Source organism: Coregonus lavaretus, assembly GCF_964263955.1.
Source record: "Coregonus lavaretus genome assembly, chromosome: 31".
NCBI classification, from domain to species: Eukaryota; Metazoa; Chordata; class Actinopteri; order Salmoniformes; family Salmonidae; genus Coregonus; species Coregonus lavaretus.
This window is the reverse complement of record NC_140018.1, coordinates 23643898-23668386: the sequence shown is the minus strand read 5'-3', so window position 1 is coordinate 23668386 and position 24489 is coordinate 23643898. Positions and strand designations below refer to the sequence as shown.

Sequence of the window (24489 nt, the reverse complement as noted above, 5' to 3'; positions counted from 1 at the left end):
ACCTAACGTTAGCTAACGTTAGCTAGGTAATGCTGAGGACAGCTTCATGAAACGGCAACATTTCTGTGATGAAGACCTTAGGCAGTGTTAATTGCGCTTTGCAGCAAATAAGGGCAAAATACTACATTGTCATGTGTTTTTAACGTTATGCTAACAGCAACTGTATTGCATTAGTTTTGACCAGCAGAAAATGACAGACATTGATATTATCAAGCAGTTGAAAGATTGATGTCTTGATGTATTTTTATTTTACGGATTTGAGGAGAAAGATCCTGTTGCAGGGGAACCTGCTTTGACCATTGTGCTATTGTCATTGATACATCACATTCTTATAGTAACAACATTTGAAGGATCGTGAAGATGGCGACTGGAGCGGGTTGGCAGCAATACTACAGCCCTGCAGCTTGCAATCAATCGTCCGGAGCAGGGAAATATAATTCTGGCTCATCATCTACAATGTTTTACCAGGCGGGCATCACCATGGAATATACCCAAGATCTGCACCTCAAAATGAGCAAGAAAATAGCACAGCTGACAAAGGTAAGGATTGTTACTATTCGGGTACCAATGGACCGGTCCTTAATCAGGTGCTGTAATGCTGCTGCACTTGTCAAGGCTCGGGTGCTGAGGAGGTAGTCCAGTCCTCGCATCCGGCATCAGCGAATCAATGCTCTGACTATACAGAACGCAAAATGTTTCAATTATTTTATATATATAGCTAGCAAGTATTCAGTTCTTACAGAATGATATGCCTAGTTTGGTCATACGTATGCAAACATAACATTGAACACGGAACGTTATTACAGTAGTACTCACATCATCTTGTACTAGTGCTCAATAAAAATAACTTTTAACCCTCTGTTCTGACAGCTGTTTACGCGATCAGTGTGATTACACGCACACACATTTTAAGAACATTTAATTGTTACCCATTTTAATATAGCCTATGTTAATTTAATTGAGGAGGAAAGTATCCCATCCCAGCCTGGTCTCATAGACTAGATGTAACATAGTAAATGTCAATCCGGGATACTCAAATTAGTATGATATGTTAGGATTGGTATAGTTACATATAACAGATGGTTAATTAAGGCAAAAATGAAAGTAGGGTGGTTGGTCTGGGTGGATGGGTGGGCGTATAACGCGAACGTGTAGCAACCCAAAGGTTACGAGATCGAATGTCATCACAGGCGACTTTAGTATTTTATCTAATTAGCAACTTTTCAACTACTTACTACTTTTTAGCTACTTTGCAACTACTTAGCATGTTACCTAACCCTTCCCTTAACCCTTTTAGCATACCCATCCTCTAACCCTAACCTTAACCCTTTTAGCTAACCCTAAACCTAACCTTAACCCTTTAACCTAACTCCTAAACTTAACCTTAACCCTAACCGAGCTAATGTTAGCCAGCTAGCTAATGTTAGCCACCTAGCCACCTAGCTAGAATTCGTAACATGCCATATGTTTAGCAAATTAGTAACATATTGTATGTTTTGCTAATTCATAACATATAATACGAATTGTGAATTGTAATTCGTAACATATCATACAAAACGACGAGAAGCTGCCTTGTGGGGAATCGTAGGTGACTTGTTTCAGCTCGTTGTATGTTATTGATACCATGTCCTGTTTTGACTCATGTCTATGCTAATATGGCTAAAATTTGCTAGCTAGCTAACCAACAACTGTAACGATGTATTTGAGAGACAACAAGTGCTCATTGTGCAAATGTATTTATGTTTTCATTAAACATTTGGAGACTAAATATAGTTTACATGTTGTAAACAGTCTAAGCCAACCCTGTCTGTTTTTCAACATAGTTGCGCATGTGTCGGTTTTGTTGCTAAACAACCAACCCGTCTATAACCTGACCTATGGGCTATTAACCCTTTAAAGTGGGCCCAGCTTTTGCTTGTGGCAGGGTTTCACATTTCAGTACGTTATATGTGAGTTAGTTGGCTAAAGCACAAGACAGACTGGGCCACCAGGCTAGTATTTGCATACTCTAGCCTTGCGGTTTTCAATTTGACAACCAATTCAAAGGCATGGTCATTCAATAAGGAGCAATACAGCTGCTGCATCCTACCTCCAACTAACCCAAACAGGGTGTGGCCATGTTGTTGTGTTTTGGAGACCCCAGCAGCCCCTCTGTCTGTGCAACATCTGTTAAGAAATCTATTTTCCTGTTCCTCCCTGTCAAACAGACACAGACTTCAACAAACATTTTCTTAGAAAAATCAGTGCACTAATGTCCGAAAGATAACCTCTACATTGGATACAGACACAGACTAGTGGCAAAATAACCTCTATATCAAACAGACACAGACTAGTGGCAAGTGTCCTCTTGTCCAGGTCATAACTCAGTCGGAACATTGCAGTAGTGGACATGGTCTGAAAGGGGATAAATCTAACCTGCCCTACAGAAGCATTAGAAGGCAGCTCCATTGTGTGTTGCTGATGCTCTAGTCTGGTGAAAACATTGTCTCTTACTCCCTGCAGTAAGGTCCTGATTCATAGCGTTTGCAGTGTCATTCAGAGTAGGTAGACACTACAGTATTTTGCAGCTCATTGAGATGCAAGACTTTCATATTTCTCAGCTTTACAGCACATTTACATTACATTTAAGTCATTTAGCAGACGCTCTTATCCAGAGCGACTTACACATTTTTTTTGGGGGGGTGGGGTAAGGGGGGGTAGAAGGATTACTTTATCCTTTCCCAGGTATTCCTTAAAGAGGTGGGGTTTCAAATGTCTCCGGAAGGTGGTGAGTGACTCCGCTGTCCTGGCGTCGTGAGGGAGCTTGTTCCACCATTGGGGTGCCAGAGCAGCGAACAGTTTTTACTGGGCTGAGCGGGAACTGTGCTTCCGCAGAGGCAGGGGGGCCAGCAGGCCAGAGGTGGATGAACGCAATGCCCTCGTTTGGGTGTAGGGACTGATCAGAGCCTGAAGGTACGGAGGTGCCGTTCCCCTCACAGCTCCGTGGGCAAGCACCATGGTCTTGTAGCAGATGCGAGCTTCAACTGGAAGCCAGTGGAGTGTGCGGAGGAGCGGGGTGACGTGAGAGAACTTGGGAAGGTTGAACACCAGACGGGCTGCCGCATTCTGGATGAGTTGTAGGGGTTTAATGGCATAGGCAGGGAGCCCAGCCAACAGCGAGTTGCAGTAATCCAGACGGGAGATGACAAGTGCCTGGATTAGGACCTGTGCCGCTTCCTGTGTAAGGCAGGGTCGTACTCTCCGAATGTTGTAGAGCATGAACCTACAGGATCGGGTCACCGCCTTGATATTAGCGGAGAACGACATGGTGTTGTCCAGGGTCACGCCAAGGTTCTTTGCACTCTGGGAGAAGGACACAACGGAGTTGTCAACCGTGATGGCGAGATCATGGAACGGGCAGCCCTTCCCCGGGAGGAAGAGCAGCTCCGTCTTGCCGAGGTTCAGCTTGAGGTGGTGATCCGTCCTCCACACTGATATGTCTGCCAGACATGCAGAGATGTGATTCGCCACCTGGTTATCAGAAGGGGGAAAGGAGAAGATTAGTTGTGTGTCGTCTGCGTAGCAATGATAGGAGAGGCCATGTGAGGATATGACAGAGCCAAGTGACTTGGTGTATAGCGAGAATAGGAGAGGGCCTAGAACTGGGCCCTGGGGGACACCAGTGGTGAGAACACGTGGTGCGGAGACAGATTCTCGCCACGCCACTTGGTAGGAGCGACCTGTCAGGTAGGACGCAATCCAAGAGTGAGCCGCGCCGGAGATGCCCAACTCGGAGAGGGTGGAGAGGAGGATCTGATGGTTCACAGTATCAAAGGCAGCAGACAGGTCTAGAAGGACAAGAGCAGAGGAGAGAGAGTTAGCTTTAGCAGTGCGGAGAGCCTCCGTGACACAGAGAAGAGCAGTCTCAGTTGAATGACCAGTCTTGAAACCTGACTGGTTTGGATCAAGAAGGTCATTCTGAGAGAGATAGCAAGAGAGTTGGCTAAAGACGGCACGATCAAGAGTTTTGGAGAGGCACAGCAGTACATTTTTGTTTCTGTCTCTCACCTGAATACTGTAAGTGATGCAGCAAAAAACATTTTGGATGCAAGGGCATTTCAAACTGAGGAGCCATATTTTAGCCTACAGTAATTATCTATTTGAAAGGCAGCTTAATATCAATGGGATTTATATTTCTGTACAATATTACGAGACTCACTTTATTGGTCATTTTACACCAGAACTTGTGTCACACCGCTTGAACAAAATCCTTTCTGTAAAATGATTTTTTTCTTGTACGACTGCCTGCGTGAGAGCTGTATTTTAGTGTCCGTTGCATTTTATAGTGGATGGCTGTCAGGACTGTAAGTAGGCTATTGCTTCCATAGCAACCAGTTTATTATAATTCAAGACAATATCATGCAGGTATTAAGATGCATATTTTTCTGAAGCATCTGGCCTTGACCAATCCTTTGTCCTTAGCTTTGCTAATGAGTCCTGTAATGGGTTTATAGACAAAAGCACCTGAAAACTGATTATTATGCGGACATGTACAGTACCAGTCAAAAGTTTCGACACACCTACTCATTCAAGGGTTTTTCTTTATTGTAGAATAATAGTGAAGACATGAAAAAACTATGAAATAACACATATGAAATCATGTAGTAACCAAAAAAGTGTTAAACAAATCGAAATATATTTGATATTTGATATTCTTCAAAGTAGCCACCCTTTGCCTTGATGACAGCTTTGCTCACTCTTGGCAAACTACAACAATATAGGTTAGGCCAACACAGTACAGTTAAACTCTGGGTGTTTCCTCATTTATGTAGATCATGTTATATATTATGTTACTAATAAGTCTATTGTATACTACATGGCCAAAATTAGTTGGCAGTATGCCATGATTTTGTAATGAGATGTTCTACCAGCAGGTGTCCACACACTTTTGTGTATCTAGTGTATCTTCATGATTCAGATTCCCACATAAGTTCAACAAGACTGCCTTTACAGAGTGATCTGGAGCCAAGAGCCAGTTGGAGGCAGAGTGGTAGCCAGAGTGGTAGCCTTCTCAGCACCACTTGTTACCCAAGCACTGCCCTGTTAACATGGTCACTGGCGCATGTTTCACTTTCGTTTCATTCCACCTCTGATTTAGCTCCAGCTAGCTCCCAGCACTGTGTTTACTTCTGCAATGGAGCGGGCTGCTCTGTGTAAAGTGATGACAACACTTGAAGGAATATGTTTCTCCCAGCCGTGCCAGGTGTTCCCGTCCATCCCCTCTCCCCAGTGAATCCCTGCCAGAGAGGGGAATATAGTGCACTGCAACGCCTGCATGTGTTGTGCCATAATCCAGGGGTTAGAAGTGATTAGATTTCTCTGTTTTATCAGGTGGCAGGATGGGCCATGCTGCAGAGCAGATGGCTACGACCCTGGGCTCCAGGGCTTAGTTCCAATAGGTAGTGGGACTGGGAGGAACCTTAACAATATGTTATTTTAGGAAACCGCTTCAGCCTTATCTGGTGGACCTCAGATAGGGACTGAAATGGCATTGCAGGCTTAATAGAAAACCCTTACTCTGAGTAAGCATGTTAACGCTACAGTACCTATAAGTGGTTAGCAAACGTACTACAAGGATTCGAACAATGATGTGCTGCAGAGGGCTTGCAAGAAAGGACATCTGAAAACTCATTCTTTGAAATATGTAATTTATGGAGAGAATAACTAGGCTAGAACTAGGAAATTATTTTATTTTGTGGTGAGGAAAAATGCTTGTTCTTTGAGAACACAAATTGGCCATGACTTTACCTGGAGGCACTGGGGATATTTAAAATGATTTCAATTATTCTCCCAGAAGGATTCAGAGAGGAGGCGAAATCAAATGAACAAACTGTCAAGATCGAACCCTGCTGTTGAAAAAGGCAGGAGTTGTTATTAACCTTGGCAGGATGCTCTTGGCTGATTGTCACAATCCCACGTCAGATTTCATTAAGATACTTTCACACCCCATGGCACACCCTTATCACAGGAAATATGATTCAACTTGTCTCTGATTCACCACCGACTGTGTGATGCAATCTGTGGTAAATGGTCACTGCCATACTGTACATGCTGCTCATCTGTCGTCTGCCAGAACACACCTCTGGGACAATAATGCATTGTTTAGCCTGGAAAGTTCTGTGCTTCTAGCTCCAATTGTTCCACCTCAAGTGTATTCTAGAGACTCCAGGCAGCAATGAAGCCGAGGAAACAATACCCTTCTGGCCAATGAGTGTAAAAGTAACCTATGCATTTCTAATGAAATTTCCCCAAGCATTTGACAAGGCCATTTGAGCTGGCTGGCTGTTTGTTGTTAGGGGGACCGTACTGTACTGTACTGAGTTTCTACAGGAATGTGAGGAAACACCCAAGAACAAAGACAGGTGGAGATTAGAGAGGGCAGGTTGGAGGTGTCAGGTGGGGAGCTGATGACAACACAGGAAGGCCACAACTAATGACAGCACAGGTCAGAACATGACTGACTGTTTGACTGGTGGCTGCGTCACAAACTTGTGCTCCCCCGTGCGTTATTAAACCCTTAATTTCGACTCGACCAGCTCAGTCTCACGGCGAGTTAAGACTCATCATTGATCATCTGTGTAAAACATATTCCTGTTTACACTTGTGTGTGCTGCTCACTGACTGCCCATCCATGCATGATGTTGCCATGGCCATGTTCAGAGATGTCATGCAGTATGACAAGGATAAGATGTCATCATAGACATTAAAACCAGTAGATAGACGTCATCCACGTATTCCTATGAAAAACCACCGATGGCGCATGAAGCTGGATGTATTTGAATTTGAAGCGCGCCATATTGCTCAATGGTGCTGAATGGCAACAAAAAATCGCTACGGATCATGGTGAAAGTGGCCATAACTAGCAAAGGATCATGGTCGATGGATCACTATTTTATGAAATATCTCAATTTGTTGCGCAAATTTTTTGGGGGGGGGGCGTTCTAGTGATCGTAATTTACAGTGCCTTCAGAAAGTATTCCCGCCCTTTGACTTTTTTTGTTACAGCCTGAATTTCAAATTGATTAAATTGAGATTTTCAACCACAAAGACCAGGGAGGTGCCTCGCAAAGAAGTGCACCTATTGGTAGATGGGTAAAAAAAAAAGCAGACATTGAATATCCATTTGAGCATGGGGACGTTTTTTTTATTCCACTTTGGATGGTGTATCAATACACCCAGTCACTACACAGATACAGGAGTCCTTCCTAACTCAGTTGCCGGAGAGGAAGGAAACCGCTCAGGGATTTCACCATGAGGGCAATGGTGAATTTAGTGAAAAGAAGGAAGCCTGTACAGAATAAAAATATTCCAAAACATGCATCCTGTTTGCAATAGGGCACTAAAAAACTGCAAAAAATGTGACAAAGAAATGAACTTTATGTCCTGAATACAAAGCGTTATGTTTGGGGCTAATCCAACACATCACTGAGTACCACACTTCATATTTTCAAGCATGGTGGTGGCTGCATCATGTTATAGGTATGCTTGTCATCGGCAAGGACTACGGAGTAAAAATAAATAAATAAAGCAACGGAATAGAATTAAGCACAGGCAAAATCCTAGAGGAAAACCTGGTTCAGTCTGCTTTCCAACAGACAAATTCACCTTTCAGTAGGACAATAAAACACAAGGCCAAATATACACTGGAGTTGCTTACCAAGACGACATTGAGTGTTCCTGAGTGGCCTAGTTACAGTTTTGACTTAAATCGGCTTGAAAATGTATGGCAAGACTTGAAACTGGCTGTCTAGCAATGATCAACAACCAACTTGACAGAGCTTGACACATTTTTTAAAGAATAATGTGCCAATATTGTACAATCCAGGTGTGCAAAGCTCTTAGACTTACCCATAAAGACTCACAGCTGTAATCGCTGCCAAAGGTGATTCTAACGTATTGACTCAGGGGGTTGAATACTTATGTAATCAAGATATATTAGTGTTTTCTTTTTCATAATTTTCTTTACAAATGTTAGAATTTTTCTTCCACTTTGACATTACAGAGTATTTTGTGTAGATCGTTGACAAAAAAATTACAATTAAATCCATTTTGATTCCACTTTGTAACACAACAAAAAATGTGGAAAAAGTCTAGGGGTGTGAATGCTTTCCGGCTTTCTAGGGGCAGTAGCCGACCAGCAGAGCTTGTGACTTCACGCTCCAGACCGGACTCTGGGGGCCTGGATGTCATACTTTCTGATGATCTCCTCCCCCCACCTAGAAAGACTTCAAAGCAAACGTTGTTGGTTCAGGCTGATGGCCTCTCCAACACTAAAGTGCCAGTTTCCTCTGTTGACAGATGAATTTCATGGTCATTTGCACCCTTGCAGCACGATGTGAATTTTCAATGTGGCCTAGTTCATATTTCACTCTGTATTTAATGTCCTGCTGGTTTGGGAGGGACTTAGAGAAATATGATGCCCCATCCTCTCACATGCGATGGGCTTTAGTCTACAATGCTCATTGTTTTTCTATTGGCCTCATATTGTCCCATGTGATGATTTAATTTGGTTTATTGTCTCTTGCACATTGTCTCCCCACAATATTGTCAGCGATCACACCCTGCGGGTTGGCTTCTCAAGCATCCTCCTCTTACAGACTCACTCTTACACGTATTAGTGTCAGGCTTTTCTGCCGGTTTCAACACATTGATCTGTCTCTCATGCACACACACTCAAATACACACACACAAAAGGCTTATAACAGCACACATAGCCAGAATACATCCTGCTCCTACAAGGAGGGTAGGGAGAGCATTAGTTTGTGAAACAAGATAACCTAAATAAATGAATATTCTAACTGGTGGAGGGACTACAGGCGAGAGTGTACAGCTCATGGTTACAGAGAGATGATGCTGTATGCATTAGTAAGCCTTGTGGAAGGGGCCAGGGTCAGGGGCCTTTCCCCAAGGACCCCCGGAGGGCCCTCCGCTATCACAGCCCAGTCTGCGCCTCTCTCTGCTGCCTCACCTCTCTGCATCAACCCCACGCTAAGGGACTGTGTGCCATTATTAACGACAAAAAACATAAACAGAAGAGGGCAGAGAGATAAAGGAATCCACTTCCCTGTCCATTCTAAAAAATAAAATAAAAACAAGATTTTCTGATTCCCAGGCTCGAGGAATTGTGTTTTTTCCCCCTTCATTTAAACATAAATCAATCTACCAGTACATTTGCCCTTTTCTTCTACATCCTTGTCAAAGGGAGTACAGTCAGATCTAGCCTACCCCTGGTGCACCTCTGCCTGATTACATCAGCCTGTAGCTGGCTGTGCAGTACAGGACCTAGTACCCAAGGATAGGTTGCTTTTCCTTTTGCACTAATCAGAGGAGCCGTGCCTTAGTGCTGACAGGCCGCCTCACCAGCACCCACGACTTGCAGAAATGTTCCAATTAAGATGACAGAGAGACGATATGACTTGGCCTTTTCGCATCAGAGGGCGCCAAGTTAAAAGCGGTTGACTCGAGAACCCTTCCACCTGCAGTCCATAAGAGGGGAGGCGTGGGGCAAGGAATGAGCTACAGTAAGAGGAGGACTGCTGGCTCTGGCTGGCTCGGAGGAGAGGAGAAGAACGGAACGGCTAGGCCGGACTTATCTTTTAATGTCCAGTTAATGGCTGCCACATTAACATGCCGAGTTGGTGCAGTCTGGAGGGGGCTGCCTGCTGGGCAGGGGGCTGCCGAGGTGGCCAGCTCAGTCATCCAGGTGCTGTAAAGCGAATCATATCAGTGAGAAACGGATTGGCTGGGGTCAGGACCTGTCCTACCATGCGCACTGGAAGACACTGCTGCATGCGCTCTGTCTGAGTCTAACGGTCTCATATCTCCCTGAATTTTCTGTTTCTCTGTTTTCCAAGCTTCGCTTTCTCTCCCTCCAACTTGTTCTGTTGTTCTTTTTGTTTGGGTCAGGGTGATGTTGGTTGGTTGCTCCACAGAGTTAAAGGCTGAGCTAGACTGTCTGAACAAAATGAAGAGAAGCACTGTGAATACATAGAGAGTCTTCCAGAGGCTTCCACACTTTGGTGTGTGTGTCTGTTGGCCACTATCTGGCCTCTGCTCTGACTCCTTGGTTTTTCCCAATGACTCAGCCAACTCAGCAAGAGCTGTCAGCTGCTTCTCACTATCACACAATGCACAATCAATGTGAAGATGCTTTCACCTCAACCCCCATCCAATTCTTCACTCACAGAGCCACAGGGTATCTGATGTATGGAGCAGCGGTTCCCAACCTTTTCCGTTCCGGGGACCAACAAATCACCGTCAAAAGCTCTTGAGGACCACCATTTACGGAGTCGCATAATATTTGTTTACATAATATTCAAATAATGGTCCAATTTACCATTTTAGCAGTGAGTGTAACTAATTAAAGGCCTATATTATTAACAATTTGTATTGTGAAGGGTAATGTAAAATTGCTTATAATACCATTAATACTCCCAACTGTTATTATTTTTGAAAGAAAATAAATTGTTTAAAAAATATAACACCTGCAATGCCCCCGCGGACCACCATTGTTCCACGGACCACAAGTTGAAAACCACTGGTATTGTATATAGAGGCCAGAGTATGTGAGTGAAGCTGGAGCGGAGCGTGCCCAATTTGACTGGAGCGCGGAACAAGATTCCCAAAGGCTGGAGCGTCGGCCTTCTCGCCCAGTCAAATTTTACTCCAGTAGCTCTCAATTCACGAGGTCAGGGCATGCCCGGCCCAGCATGCATTTGTAGTCTACTTGTGCGCTGCTATAGCCCCTTGCTTTAGCTACTGTCATAGAGTTAAATATTTACAAAAGGGTGTTTAAAATCCGCAGTGGCTCTGCAATGGCGGAGAGGATATTCTGCGCTACTGGCCTGCTCTCCAGGCACCATCTCATGAGCCTGAAGCCACAGACTCTGGCCAAACTCGTGTTTCAAAAAATTGTTAGGTTGGGTGGGGGACTCAGGTGCAGAGACGGACACACGGACAAAGAGAGTAAAATAAGGATGTAGTTTATTCAACGTGTATTGGCAGAGGTAAGTAGTCAGGGTGGAATAGCTTCAGGCTGGGGTAGGAGCTGAGTGGAGTGGAGAGCCAGTAGTCCTGAGAGCTGGATAACGAGGATATCAGGCAACAGAGGAGCAGGTAGCGGCGTGGGAGTGGCAGGCAGGCAGGCAGGCAAGCAGGCAGCAGGAACAGACGAGATCTGGTCGAAGGAGAGACAGGTTACAAAACGTGGCAGGAACAACAATAATACTGAGAGAGTACAACTACACTGAGAGTGCTGTACGGGCCAAGTTACCACTGGAAGTGTAGGAACGAACTGGCGCTGGAGAGGTGTCCAGCCCGGGTAGATATCTGCTGCTTGATTGGTGCCAATGAGCTGCAGCTTGATGTAACTGCTCTGGTGATAGAATGGCCACGCCCGCTGACCTAGAACCTCTGACTGCACAGCAGGGGGAGACAGACACAAACAACACACACAGGGGAGAAAAGGGAAAGGAACACCAACAGGAACAGGACCAACAGAGCCGAACCGTAACAGTACCCCCCCCTCAACGGGCGCCACCCGGCGACCCACCCGGCTTGTCAGGGTGGTCCCTATGGAAGTCATTCACTAGCTGAGGATCCAGAATAAAACGTCTGGGAATCCAGGACCTCTCCTCGGGACCGTATCCCTCCCAGTCCACCAGGTACTGAAGCCCTCTACCACGCCTTCGGACGTCCAGCAGTCTCCGAACCGTGTAGGCTGGATGGTCGTCAATAATGCGCGGTGGCGGAGGGGGATCCACCGGCGGACACAAAGGACTGGAGGAGACCATCTTCAGCTGGGACACGTGAAATGTAGGATGGACTCTCATGGCCTGGGGAAGCTTCAACCGAACAGCCGAAGGGTTGATGATGGATTCGACCTCAAAAGGACCCAAATATCGGGGCGACAGCTTACGGGAGTCCGTGCGCAGGGGAATGTTGCTGGAGGAGAGCCAGACTCGCTGACCAGGCTGGAACTGTGGAGCGACTACCCTGTGCCTGTCCGCCACCCTCTTATTACTCTCTGCTGTCCGTAGAAGGGCCTCACGGGTGTCCACCCACACCTTGCGGCAGCGACGAAGGTTATCCTGAACAGACGGAACGGCTAACTCCCTTTCCTGAGACGGGAACAATGGCGGTTGGTACCCCACAGCCGCCACCAAACAGGAAGCGGGCAGAACAGATTCAGGATTGCTGGAGTCTTCAGTGTCTGTAAACTGGCGGGAGAGAGCATCAGGCTTGACATTACGTGTGCCAGGACGATATGTCAAAATAAACTTGAACCTGCTGAAGAACAGAGCCCATCTGGCCTGACGGGAGTTCAGCCTCTTGGACGACTGGATGTAAGCCAGGTTCTTGTGGTCAGTCCAGACTATGAAGGGTTGCTCTGCTCCGTCTAGCCAGTGCCTCCATTCCTCCAACGCCAACTTGACAGCAAGCAATTCCCGATTACCCACGTCGTAGTTCTTCTCAGCAGGGGTCAATCTCTTGGAGAAAAAAGCCACCGGATGGAGCTTCTGGTCCGTGGGGGAACGTTGTGACAGGACAGCCCCCACCCCCGAATCTGAGGCGTCCACTTCCACAACAAACTGCAAACTAGTGTCAGGATGAATCAGAACAGGTGAGGTAGTGAACAGTTTCTTCAATGTACTCACGGCTGACTCGGCCTCAGGCGTCCACAGGAAAGGCACCTTAGGGGAGGTGAGCTTGGTCAGGGGGGCAACCACTCGGCTGAAACCCCTGATGAAGCGGCGGTAGAAGTTGGCGAAGCCCAGGAAGCGTTGTAGCTGCTTCCGAGACGTGGGTGTGGGCCACTCCACAACCGCTCTGATCTTGTCAGGGTCTGGTGACACTTGTCCCCGCTCAATGATAAAGCCCAAAAAGGGGACGGACTGCCGGTGGAACTCACATTTTTCTGCCTTCACATACAGTTTGTTTTCCATGAGGCGTTGGAGAACCAGACGGACGTGGGAGACGTGTTCATCCTGTGACTTAGAGAATATCAGAATGTCATCCAAATAGACAAACACAAAACGGTGTAGAAAATCCCTCAACACATCGTTCACCATGGCCTGAAACACTGCTGGGGCGTTAGTGAGACCGAATGGCATGACTAGGTATTCAAAATGTCCGAGAGGGGTATTAAACCCAGTCTTCCATTCGTCTCCCTGCTTGATCCTAACGAGGTGGTAAGCGTTCCGTAGGTCGAGTTTGGTAAACACAGTGGCACCATGAAGGGAGTCAAATGCTGAGTTGATGAGAGGCAGGGGGTATGTATTTCTGACTGTGATGTTATTAAGTCCTCTGTAGTCAATGCATGGGCGTAATGTTTTGTCCTTCTTCTCAACAAAAAAGAACCCAGCACCAACAGCGGACGATGAGGGACGAATGATGCCAGAGGTTAGGGAGTCGCCTATGTAGGTTTCCATAGCTTCCCTCTCAGGACGGGACAGATTGAAAAGCCGACTGGACGGCAAAGGCGCTCCAGGCAGTAACTCAATAGCGCAATCGTATGGCCTATGAGGTGGTAATGAAAGTGCCTTGGACTTGCTGAATACCTCGGCCAGGTCCCGGTACTCCTCCGGGACTGAAGAGAGGTCTGGGGTTTTGACAGGGGAAGCAGGGGAGCCGACCGAGGGCGGAATAGCCGACCCAAGGCAAACAGAATGGCAGTGAGTGCTCCAACTGTGTATTTTGTGGTTTTGCCAATCAATATGGGGGTTGTGAAGGCTAAGCCAGGGAAAACCGAGGATAAGGGGGGAGGCCGAGGAGGAGACTACTTTAAACTGGATGGTTTCTTTGTGATTGCCGGACAGCATGAGAGAAACGGGGACAGTTTGGTGGGTGATGTTGGCAAACTGATGGCCGTCAATAGTGGTTACTGTTATAGGCTTAGGCAGGGGCTGAACAGGGATCTCAGCCTGAGTAACCAGGCTAGCGTCAATAAAACTATCCTCAGCACCAGAGTCGATGAGAGCAGCTAGTGGGAGAGATAGCTTCCTGAACTGGACTGTAACTGGGATCACTAGACGGGGTGCTGTGGGCATTGAGTCTGGTATAACACTCGCAAGTACGCCCACCTTTACTTGCGAGCTTGGTCTTTTGGGCGAATCGGACAGTTAACCAGGAAATGAGTGCGGTCCCCACAGTACATGCACTCACCAGCCCGTATGCGCCGTTCCTTTTCGACATGGGACAGACGAGCACGGCCCAGCTGCATAGGCTCGTCTAGTTCCGTGGAGGAATCCGCTGAGGTGTGTGGTCGGTGTCCGAGTGGTGGTGTAGCTTGGACTGCAGAAAGCGAGGGAGCCCCGTTAGAGGTGTGGACCCGACCGCCCCTCTCCTGTCTCCTCTCCCGTAGCCTGTTGTCTATTCGTGTAGCAAGGGAAACGAGAACATGAAGGTTAGCAGGCTCATCACGAACAGCTAGTTCATTCTTAATTGTGTCACTTAGACCGTTAACAAACGCTCCCTGAAGAGCTTCGTCGTTCCACTTGGACTCGGCTGCCAAGGTCCAAAAATCAATGGCGTACTCAGCCACGCTACCCGTGCCCTGTCGTAGCTTCAATAGTCTCTTTGTGGCGGTTCCGGCATAGTCCGGGTGATCAAACACAACTTTCAATTGAGAGGAAAAATCGTCAAACGACAGACTGGTAATCTGCTGAGTAGAACAAGCCGCTTCTGCCCACATCAAAGCTTTGCCCCTCATTAACCCCAGTGCGTAATGTACCTTTGAGGATTCCGTGGAGAAAGACAGGGGCTTCTGTTGGAACACCAAGCGGCACTGAAGCAGGAAACCACGGCATTTGTTCAGATCCCCGGTGAAAGGTTCGGGTGCGGTTGTAGGGGGTTCCCGAAAGGCAGGAGCGGAAGCCGAGCCTGGAGCCACTGTAGGAGGAACAGGCGGAGGAGAAGCAGAGGGAGAAAGGGTAGTGAGTGTTACCAGGTTAACTACCTGAGAGGTGAGATGAGATACTTGATCCAACAACTGCTGGTTGTTATCCAATAGAGTCCGGATGAGTTGGTCGTGTTGTCCCAATAGTACTCCTTGTGAATGGAGGGCGTGTTGTACGCCATCCTCCGTTGTTTCATGTGGCATCTCTGCTGAGTCCATGTTTGGCCAGTTCGTTCTGTTAGGTTGGGTGGGGGACTCAGGTGCAGAGACGGACACACGGACAAAGAGAGTAAAATAAGGATGTAGTTTATTCAACGTGTATTGGCAGAGGTAAGTAGTCAGGGTGGAATAGCTTCAGGCTGGGGTAGGAGCTGAGTGGAGTGGAGAGCCAGTAGTCCTGAGAGCTGGATAACGAGGATATCAGGCAACAGAGGAGCAGGTAGCGGCGTGGGAGTGGCAGGCAGGCAGGCAGGCAAGCAGGCAGCAGGAACAGACGAGATCTGGTCGAAGGAGAGACAGGTTACAAAACGTGGCAGGAACAACAATAATACTGAGAGAGTACAACTACACTGAGAGTGCTGTACGGGCCAAGTTACCACTGGAAGTGTAGGAACGAACTGGCGCTGGAGAGGTGTCCAGCCCGGGTAGATATCTGCTGCTTGATTGGTGCCAATGAGCTGCAGCTTGATGTAACTGCTCTGGTGATAGAATGGCCACGCCCGCTGACCTAGAACCTCTGACTGCACAGCAGGGGGAGACAGACACAAACAACACACACAGGGGAGAAAAGGGAAAGGAACACCAACAGGAACAGGACCAACAGAGCCGAACCGTAACAAAAATGAATTCAAAGGCACTGTAGACTGAGCCTAAAAAGGCATTTTTCCTTTAATTTGTATTTAATTCTAAGTAAGTCACAGCCTATATGTGCAATTTATAGACTATAATGATTTAATACAACTAAATGTTGTTTAAATGCTGAGCCCTTTATGTCCCTACCAACCTATTGTGTCGCACTCACAAATGCTTCACAATGTATTTCTTTGTAGGCTATAGCCTTGAAATAATTGAAATAATATAGCCTAAATAATTAGGCTCCCTGTCTGGGTATGCTGTCTAATATGACATGTAGCCTATTTGAAATGATAAGTGCTTCTTACATTCCCCCTTTCATGTTTTATTAAAAATACTTTTCATTCAAATCATATGGTTTGGTTTCAATACTTCAAAACCAAATGGTGGGTCCAGGTAATCACAGAAATAGATGGGTGTTGGTTCAATTGTGATTTTAATGAATGAGTGAATTTTAAGCTGCAGTTTTTGTCCTTTGAGTGCGGAGCGGTTTTTAGCAGGAGCAGTTGGAAAGGATGCGGAGCGCCAGAGCGGCTCCATGAGCGATGAGCGGGAAACTCCGCTCACATTTAAACACTGTGAAGTAAAGTCAATGGTATTAAACGCATTGTTTCAGGCCTCTCCAAGGTCTTTGGAGTTGAATGGTTCTAAATGTCTTGGCTCGGGTGTTGGGCTCGCCCAACAACAAGTGTGATCGTGAGTGCTACTCTCTCCTCTCTCTATAATCAGTTCTCCTGCGCTCCGCCACAAATCTGTTTTACTGGCCTTGGTCAACATCTCACTTGGTTTTAACACCAAACGTGGTGCTGCCAACTCTGCATAAATGCTAATACTACAGACGATAGAGCAGGCTGGAATTAGCTCAAAGTGAAACTCTCAATGGTAAGAACTTAGCAGAGGAACCAAACCCCTGACAGTTGAAATAATGACGTCATTGAGGAAGTGTGTCTCTGTAATACAGTAATAGAATGTGAGTTATTGTAAAACCTGAGGGTTTTATGGTACATGGCTGTAGTCCTAGTTGTGGTCATTTGGCTTTTAGGGCCTATCTCTGTGAGACATTAAACAGGTGAGCTGTGTCAGCCCACTCTCTTCCTTTACTACACTATAAAGCCTGTTTTAGAGAAGTCTGATCTAGGGATCTCATTCAGGCCTGGCTCACTGGCCTCTCCCACAGCCCCCACCACCCTTCACAGGGTTTCATGATGTTCCTTTGCCTCTCAGACAGGCCTAACGAGGGAGAGAGGTGGCACAGACAGAGAGAGAGAGTGTGAGTGTGTGTGTGTGTGTGTGTGTGTGTGTGTGTGTGTGTGTGTGTGTGTGTGCGTGTGCGTGTGCGTGTGCGTGTGCGTGTGCGTGTGCGTGTGCGTGTGCGTGTGCGCACTTATAGAAAGTCTACACCCCCTTGAACTTGTATTTTAATTTTGTTTCGCTTTACAAAGTGGGATTGAAATAGATTTAATTGTAATTTTTTGTCATTGATCTACACAAAATACTCTGTCAAAGTGAAAATAAAATTAATACAAATTAAATAACAAAAATATAGTTGTTGCATAAGTATTTACCCCCTTTGTTTAGGCAAGCCTAAATTAGTTCAGAAGTAACATTTGGCTTTAAGAAACACATAATAAGTCATATCGACTCACTCTGTGTGAAATAATAGGGGTTGACATGATTTTTGAATGACTACACCTCCCTCTGTCCCCCATACGTACAACATCTGCAAGGTCCCTCAGTCAAGTATTGGATTTCAAGCACCGATTCAACTACAAAGAACAGGGAGCTTTTCGAAGCCTCATAAAGAAGTTCTGTGATTGGTAGATGGGAAACAATAACAAATCAGATATTGAATCACAGGAGGTTGGTGGCACCTTAATTGGGGAGGACGGGCTCGTGATAATGGCTGGAGTGGAATCAGTGGAATTGTATCAAATACATCAAACACATGGTTTCCATGCGTTTGATACCATTCCATTTGCTCCGTTCCGGCCATTATTATGAGCCGTTCTTCCCTCAGCAGCCTCCACTGCATTGAATATATATTTAAGCATGGTCAAGTTAATAATTATGCTGTCGATTATACAGTTGAAGTCGGAAGTTTACATACACTTAGGTTGGAGTCATTAAAACTCGTTTTTCAACCACTCCACAAGTTTCTTGTTAACAAACGATAGTTTAGCAAGTCGGTTAGGACATCTACTTTGTGCATGACACAACTAATTTGTCCAACAATTGTTTACAGACAGATAATTTCACTTATAATTCACTGTATCACAATTCCAGTGGGTCAGAAGTTTACATACACTAAGTTGACTGTGCCTTTAAACAGCTTGGAAAATTCCAGAAAATGATGTCATGGCTTTAGAAGCTTCTGATAAGCTAATTGACATCATTTGAGTCAATTGGAGGTGTACCTGTGGCTGTATTTCAAGGCCTTCCTTCAAACCCAGTGCCTCTTTGCTTGACACTAAGACCTCAGAAAAAAAAAATATGTACATGGTCTGGTAGTCAATAAATGTGACAGAGATGTGACAGAGATGAAAATCTCTGTTAGAAACTTAGAAAGAGGGGGAATGTAAAGATGCAACAACTAGGATGGGTTGCTAATATGACTAGGATTGTGCCTTTGGCTTCTGGACCATGAAAAAAAGTTGATATGAAAACCAATAGAACAGTAAATGGGAAGTAAATGGAAATAAATGTGCCAAGATTATATAATTACTACTGTCATTAAAAATACTTCACCAGAAAGCATGACTTAGCCACAGAGGAATCGAGGATCATTAGCTTCTTTTAAAAAATAGCAGTGGATTGTTTCAAATCACAAGCTCCTAGGCCTATACCGATTTGGGAAGCCCGCAATGTGGGCAGAGCGTGTGGCAATAGGCCTAGCTGATTATTGAGTTGCGGCTGTCAGTGAAAAGCATCTAAAATATGTGTGAAGATATTGTGTCTTGAGTATAATTTAAAATGTTGAGACAAGCAGGCTAGGGGTGTGTGGCGAAGATATAGGCGAGTCTCACCAGAGTGGCTCAGCTGGCTCTTGCCAATTCTTGCGCATTCATTGTTTCATTGTGTGAATTGTTTGCCCTTTGATTTTAGATTTTTATAAATTCCCCATTACATATGTCACCAGTAGTAAATGTACCGTTAATCCCTGTCATTTGGAGACATTCATCTGTAAATGCATGTATTAATTACAGTCATTTACTGTTCTCATTCTCGGAGTGGAAACATTGTTTGCAGAGTTCACAACCTGCTACACTTGTGAGAAACAAGTTTTGGTTTATTTCATAACCATCATTTATGAGATTTGTCAATTTTTTCATTGTCTTTTGTTTGGAGTGCTCCATGTGAGCAATGAGCATGTGTCTGGTTTCTCTGTCCTGATAATGTTGAGGGAGCGGTTGCGCCTGAACACGCATAGAAGTACGTGGCCTGCTGCACAGAAATGTAGGTAAGTGTATTTTCTTACATATTTTATATAAATATATAATATATAAAAACTATAGTTCCTCACAGTAAGCTATTGGAAAAATCTTTACAACAATCTCCCCCTCGAGGCTGGTGATTTTAGATTTGTATAATTTTAATTCAGATTTTTATGCTTAACCATGGGACATTGATTTTGAGATGAAACTGTTCCACGAAAATGCGCTTATGAAACTGGCACGCAGAACGGTAGAAATGGTAGGATAAATTGTAAACTTCCCCAATCTTGAAACTAATGGCGTCGCCTATGAAGTCTTTATAAAATAATTGCCTCCATGTTTCTATGGTAGGATTTTGGCTATAGGCTACTTTGAAGCAAGGTAAGACATGCCTTATAATATAAAATAAAACATACAGGTTAAGTATGCTTTCCAAATGCATACTGCCTCCAGCTCATGTTGTAAAATGGTGGGTGATGTGCTGATAACCTGTTGCCTGCACTTAAATGGTGAAAGGGAGGCGTGCTTCAATTACCAGTTGAGAAAAAGATGTATAGTGAACAAAAATATAAACGCAACATGCAAAGTGTTGGTCCCATGTTTGATGAGCTGAAATAAAAGATCCCAGAAATGTTCCATAAGCACAAAAAGCTTATTTCTCTCAAATGTTGTGCACAAATTTGTTTACATCCCTGTTAGTGAGCATTTCACCTTTGCTAAAATAATCCATCCACCTGACAGGTGTGGCATATCAAGAAGCTGATTAAACAGCATGATCATTACACAGGTGCATCTTGTGCTGGGGACAATAAAAGGCCACTCTAAAAGGTGCAGTTTTGTCACAAAACACAATGCCACAGATGTCTCAAGTTTTGAGGGAGCGTGCAATTTGCATGTTGACTGCAGGAATGTCCACCAGAGCTGTTGCCAACCATGCTGTTGTTCATTTCTCTACCATAAACCGTCTCCAACGTCGTTTTAGAGAATTTGGCAGTATGTTCAACCGGCCTCACAACCGCAGACCACGTGTAACCACGCCAGCCCAGGACCTCCACATCCGGCTTCTTCACTTGCGTGATCGTCTGAGACCAACCACCCGGACAGCTGATGAAACTGTGGGCTTGCGCAACCAAAGAATTTCTGCACAAACTGTCAGAAACCGTCTCAGGGAAGCTCATCTGTGTGCTCGTCGTCCTCACCAGAGTCTTGACCTGACTGCAGTTCGGCATCGTAACCGACTTCAGTGGGCAAATGCTCACCTTCGATGGCCACTGGCACGCTGGAGAAGTGTGCTCTTCATGGATTAATCCCGGTTTCAACTGTATTGGGCAGATGGCAGACAGCGTGTATGGCATCATGTGGTTGAGCGGTTTGCTGATGTCAACGTTGGGAACAGAGTTCCCCCCTGGTGGCAGTGGGGTTATGGTATGGGCAGGCATAAGCTAAGGACAAAGAACACAATTGCTTTTTATTGATGGCAATTTGATTTCACAGAGATATTGTGTCGAGATCCTGAGGCCCATTGTTGTGCCATTCATCCGCCGCAATCACCTCATGTTTCAGCATGATAATGCACAGCCCCATGTCGCAAGGATCTGTACACAATTCCTGGAAGCAGAAAATGTCCCAGTTCTTCCATGGCCTGCATACTCACCAGACATGTCACCCGTTGAGCACGTTTGGGATGCTCTGGATCGATGTGTATGACAACGTGTTCCAGTTTATGTTTTACTCAAGCAGCAACCAGGTGAGGAGCCACAGGAAAATCCAGCTCAAAATAGGCTCTGTATTCTGTGTGCGTGTCATAGTTGTGTTGGATAAAAAACATACATAATGACTAACGAAAAAAACACTCCGGACAGTTTAATTCCACTAAATAATGCAAATTAATCTATAGATCGATAAGCATGACAGTAAAATGTATTTTGATTGACTGGTATTTCCATCAATGAATAAAAAAAATATTTTGCAAGGGGATTTCTTTTCTCCCAGTCATTTTGGGCAACAACAGTTTGATTTATTGGCTTAAAAAATGTAATATTGTCCAAAAGCCAGCAATTCCCTGCTAACGGAAACCCTGTACTACAGTAACTCTTTTTTTATGCTGTTTTAAAAGGCGGTGATTTGGCAAATCCTGGTGAGGGCTTTCTTACCTGAATAAGAGAGGACAGATTTGTTCGTGAAAGAAAAGGGATGCCTCTGAAGAGTCCTCCTGACTGTCTCATTATCAGCTGTATGCAGACCACAGAAGACTGATCAGTCTGCTCTATCTATCCTCCAGTCTGATAGCCACACTGCTTTGGCTCTACATAGAAGATAAATGCCAATGAAGCCAATCTGTCCAAATGTCTCTCTGTGTCTGTGCCTATAGCATCTCTATTGATTAGACTCCTTTGTTGGGCAGAAGTGAGTGAGGTGATAGTGTGTGCACGTGTGTGTGAGCCAAAGCTGTGGACGTGCATGGACTCCAGAGCACTGATCAGTGTGTGTCTGAGGAGGAGAGGAGAGGCGGGCAGAGTTAAAATGCGTAACACCCTGGTGTCTGGGGGAAGCTCCTGTTTTGTGCCTCTGCCCATGAGAGGCTGTCAGTCTGCTCTGCTCTGTTCTGACCAGGCTCAAAGAGGAGACTCGGCAGTAATCTCCACAGCTTTGATCCTCTGGCTTCAGCCCTCACTCCACAGGATAAAACCTTCTACTAAAATTAATTGGGTTTATTAAGTTGTGTATGCTGGAGCCCAATACTGGGATGGGATGCACAGGGAGAGGATGGAGCTATTGGGATCAGCTTAGCTGGGTCTCTCTCAATTGTCAATTTGTCAATTTAAGGGCTTTATTGGCATGGGAAACGTGTGTTAACATTGCCAAAGCAAGGGAAGTAGATAGTAAACAAAAGTGAAATAAACAATAAATATTAACAGTAAACATTACACTCAGAAGTTTCAAAAGAATAAAGACATTTCAAATGTCATATTATGTATATATACAGTGTTGTAACAATGTGCAAATAGTTAAAGTACAAATGGGAAAATAAATAAACATAAATATGGGTTGTATTTACAATGGTGTTTGTTCTTCACTGGTTGCCCTTTTCTTGTGGCAACAGGTCACAAATCTTGCAGCTGTGATGGCACACTGTGGTTTTTCACCCAGTAGATAAGGGAGTTTATCAAAATTGGGTTTGTTTTCTAATTCTTTGTGGATCGCTGTAATCTGAGGGAAATATGTGTCTCTAATATGGTCATACATTTGGCAGGAGGTTAGGAAGTGCAGCTCAGTTTCCACCTCATTTTGTGGGCAGTGTGCACATAGCCTGTCTTCTCTTGAGAGCCAGGTCTGCCTACGGCGGCCTTTCTCAATAGCAAGGCTATGGTCACTGAGTCTGTACATAGTCAAAGCTTTCCTTAAGTTTGGGTCAGTCAAAGTGGTCAGGTATTCTGCCACTGTGTACTCTCTGTTTAGGGCCAAATAGCATTCTAGTTTGCTCTGTTTTTTTGTTTGTTCTTTCCAATGTGTCAAGTAATTCTCTTTTTGTTTTCTCATGATTTGGTTGGGTCTAATTGTGTTGTTGTTGTTGTTGTTGTTGTTGTTGTCCTGGGGCTGTGTGGGGTCTGTTTGTGTTTGTGAACAGAGGCCCAGGACAAGCTTACTTAGGGGACTCTTCTCCAAGTTCATCTCTCTGTAGGTGATGGCTTTGTTATGGAAGGTTTGGGAATCGCTTCCTTTTAAGTGGTTATAGAATTTAACGGCTCTTTTCTGGATTTTGATAATTAGCGGGTATTGGCCTAATTCTGCTCTGCATGCATTATTTGGTGTTTTACGTTGTACACGGAGGATGTTTTTGCAGAATTCTGCATGCAGAGTCTCAATTTGGTGTTTGTCCCATTTTGTGAATTCTTGGTTGGTGAGCGGACCCCAGACCTCAGAACCATAAAGGGCAATGGGTTCTATAACTGATTCAAGTATTTTTAGCCAGATCCTAATTGGTATGTCAACTTTTATGTTCCTTTTGATGGCATAGAAGGCCCTTCTTGCCTTGTCTCTCAGATCGTTCACAGCTTTGTGGAAGTTACCTGTGGCGCTGATGTTTAGGCCGAGGTATGTATAGTTTTTTGTGTGCTCTAGGACAACGGTGTCTAGATGGAATTTGTATTTGTGGTCCTGGCAACTGGACCTTTTTTGGAACACCATTATTTTTGTCTTACTGAGATTTACTGTCAGGGCCCAGGTCTGACAGAATCTGTGCAGAAGATCTAGGTGCTGCTGTAGGCCCTCCTTGGTTGGTGACAGAAGCACCAGATCATCAGCAAACAGAAGACATTTGACTTCAGATTCTAGTAGGGTGAGGCCGGGTGCTGCAGACTGTTCTAGTGCCCTCGCCAATTCATTGATATATATGTTGAAGAGGGTGGGGCTTAAACTGCATCCCTGTCTCACCCCACGGCCCTGTGGAAAGAAATGTGTGTGTTTTTTGCCAATTTTAACCGCACACTTGTTGTTTGTGTACATGGATTTTATAATGTCGTATGTTTTTCCCCCAACCCCACTTTCCATCAATTTGTATAGCAGACCCTCATGCCAAATTGAGTCAAAAGCTTTTTTGAAATCAACAAAGCATGAGAAGACTTTGCCTTTGTTTTTGTTTGTTTGTTTGTCAATTAGGGTGTGCAGGGTGAATACGTGGTCTGTCGTACGGTAATTTGGTAAAAAGCCAATTTGACATTTGCTCAGTACATTGTTTTCACTGAGGAAATGAACTAGTCTGCTGTTAATGATAATGCAGAGGATTTTCCCAAGGTTGCTGTTGACGCATATCCCACGGTAGTTATTGGGGTCAAATTTGTCTCCACTTTTGTGGATTGGGGTGATCAGTCCTTGGTTCCAAATATTGGGGAAGATGCCAGAGCTAAGGATGATGTTAAAGAGTTTAAGTATAGCTAATTGAAATTTGTGGTCTGTATATTTTATCATTTCATTGAGGATACCATCAACACCACAGGACTTTTTGGGTTGGAGGGTTTGTATTTTGTCCTGTAGTTCATTCAATGTAATTGGAGAATCCAGTGGGTTCTAGTAGTCTTTAATAGTTGATTCTAAGATTTGCATTTGATCATGTATATTTTTTTGCTGTTTGTTCTCTGTTATAGGGCCAAAAAGATTGGAGAAGTGGTTTACCCATACATCTCCGTTTTGGATAGATAGCTCTTCGTGTTGTTGTTTGTTTACTGTTTTCCAATTTTCCCAGAAGTGGTTAGAGTCTATGGATTCTTCAAT

The 24489-nt window shown here is 44.9% G+C and overlaps 1 protein-coding gene across 1 annotated transcript in view; it reads left to right on the top strand.

The window, feature by feature from the left end:
- Positions 1–357: 357 nt before the first annotated feature.
- Positions 358–24489, top strand: part of fam184ab (family with sequence similarity 184 member Ab) — a gene marked incomplete at its 3' end in the record, with an annotated part of 157216 nt that continues 133084 nt past the window's right edge. The window contains exon 1 of the mRNA XM_084149574.1: positions 358–540. Within this exon, the coding sequence (XP_084005700.1) occupies positions 361–540 (180 nt within the window). The 5' untranslated portion in view covers positions 358–360. The remainder of the gene's footprint in view (positions 541–24489) is intronic.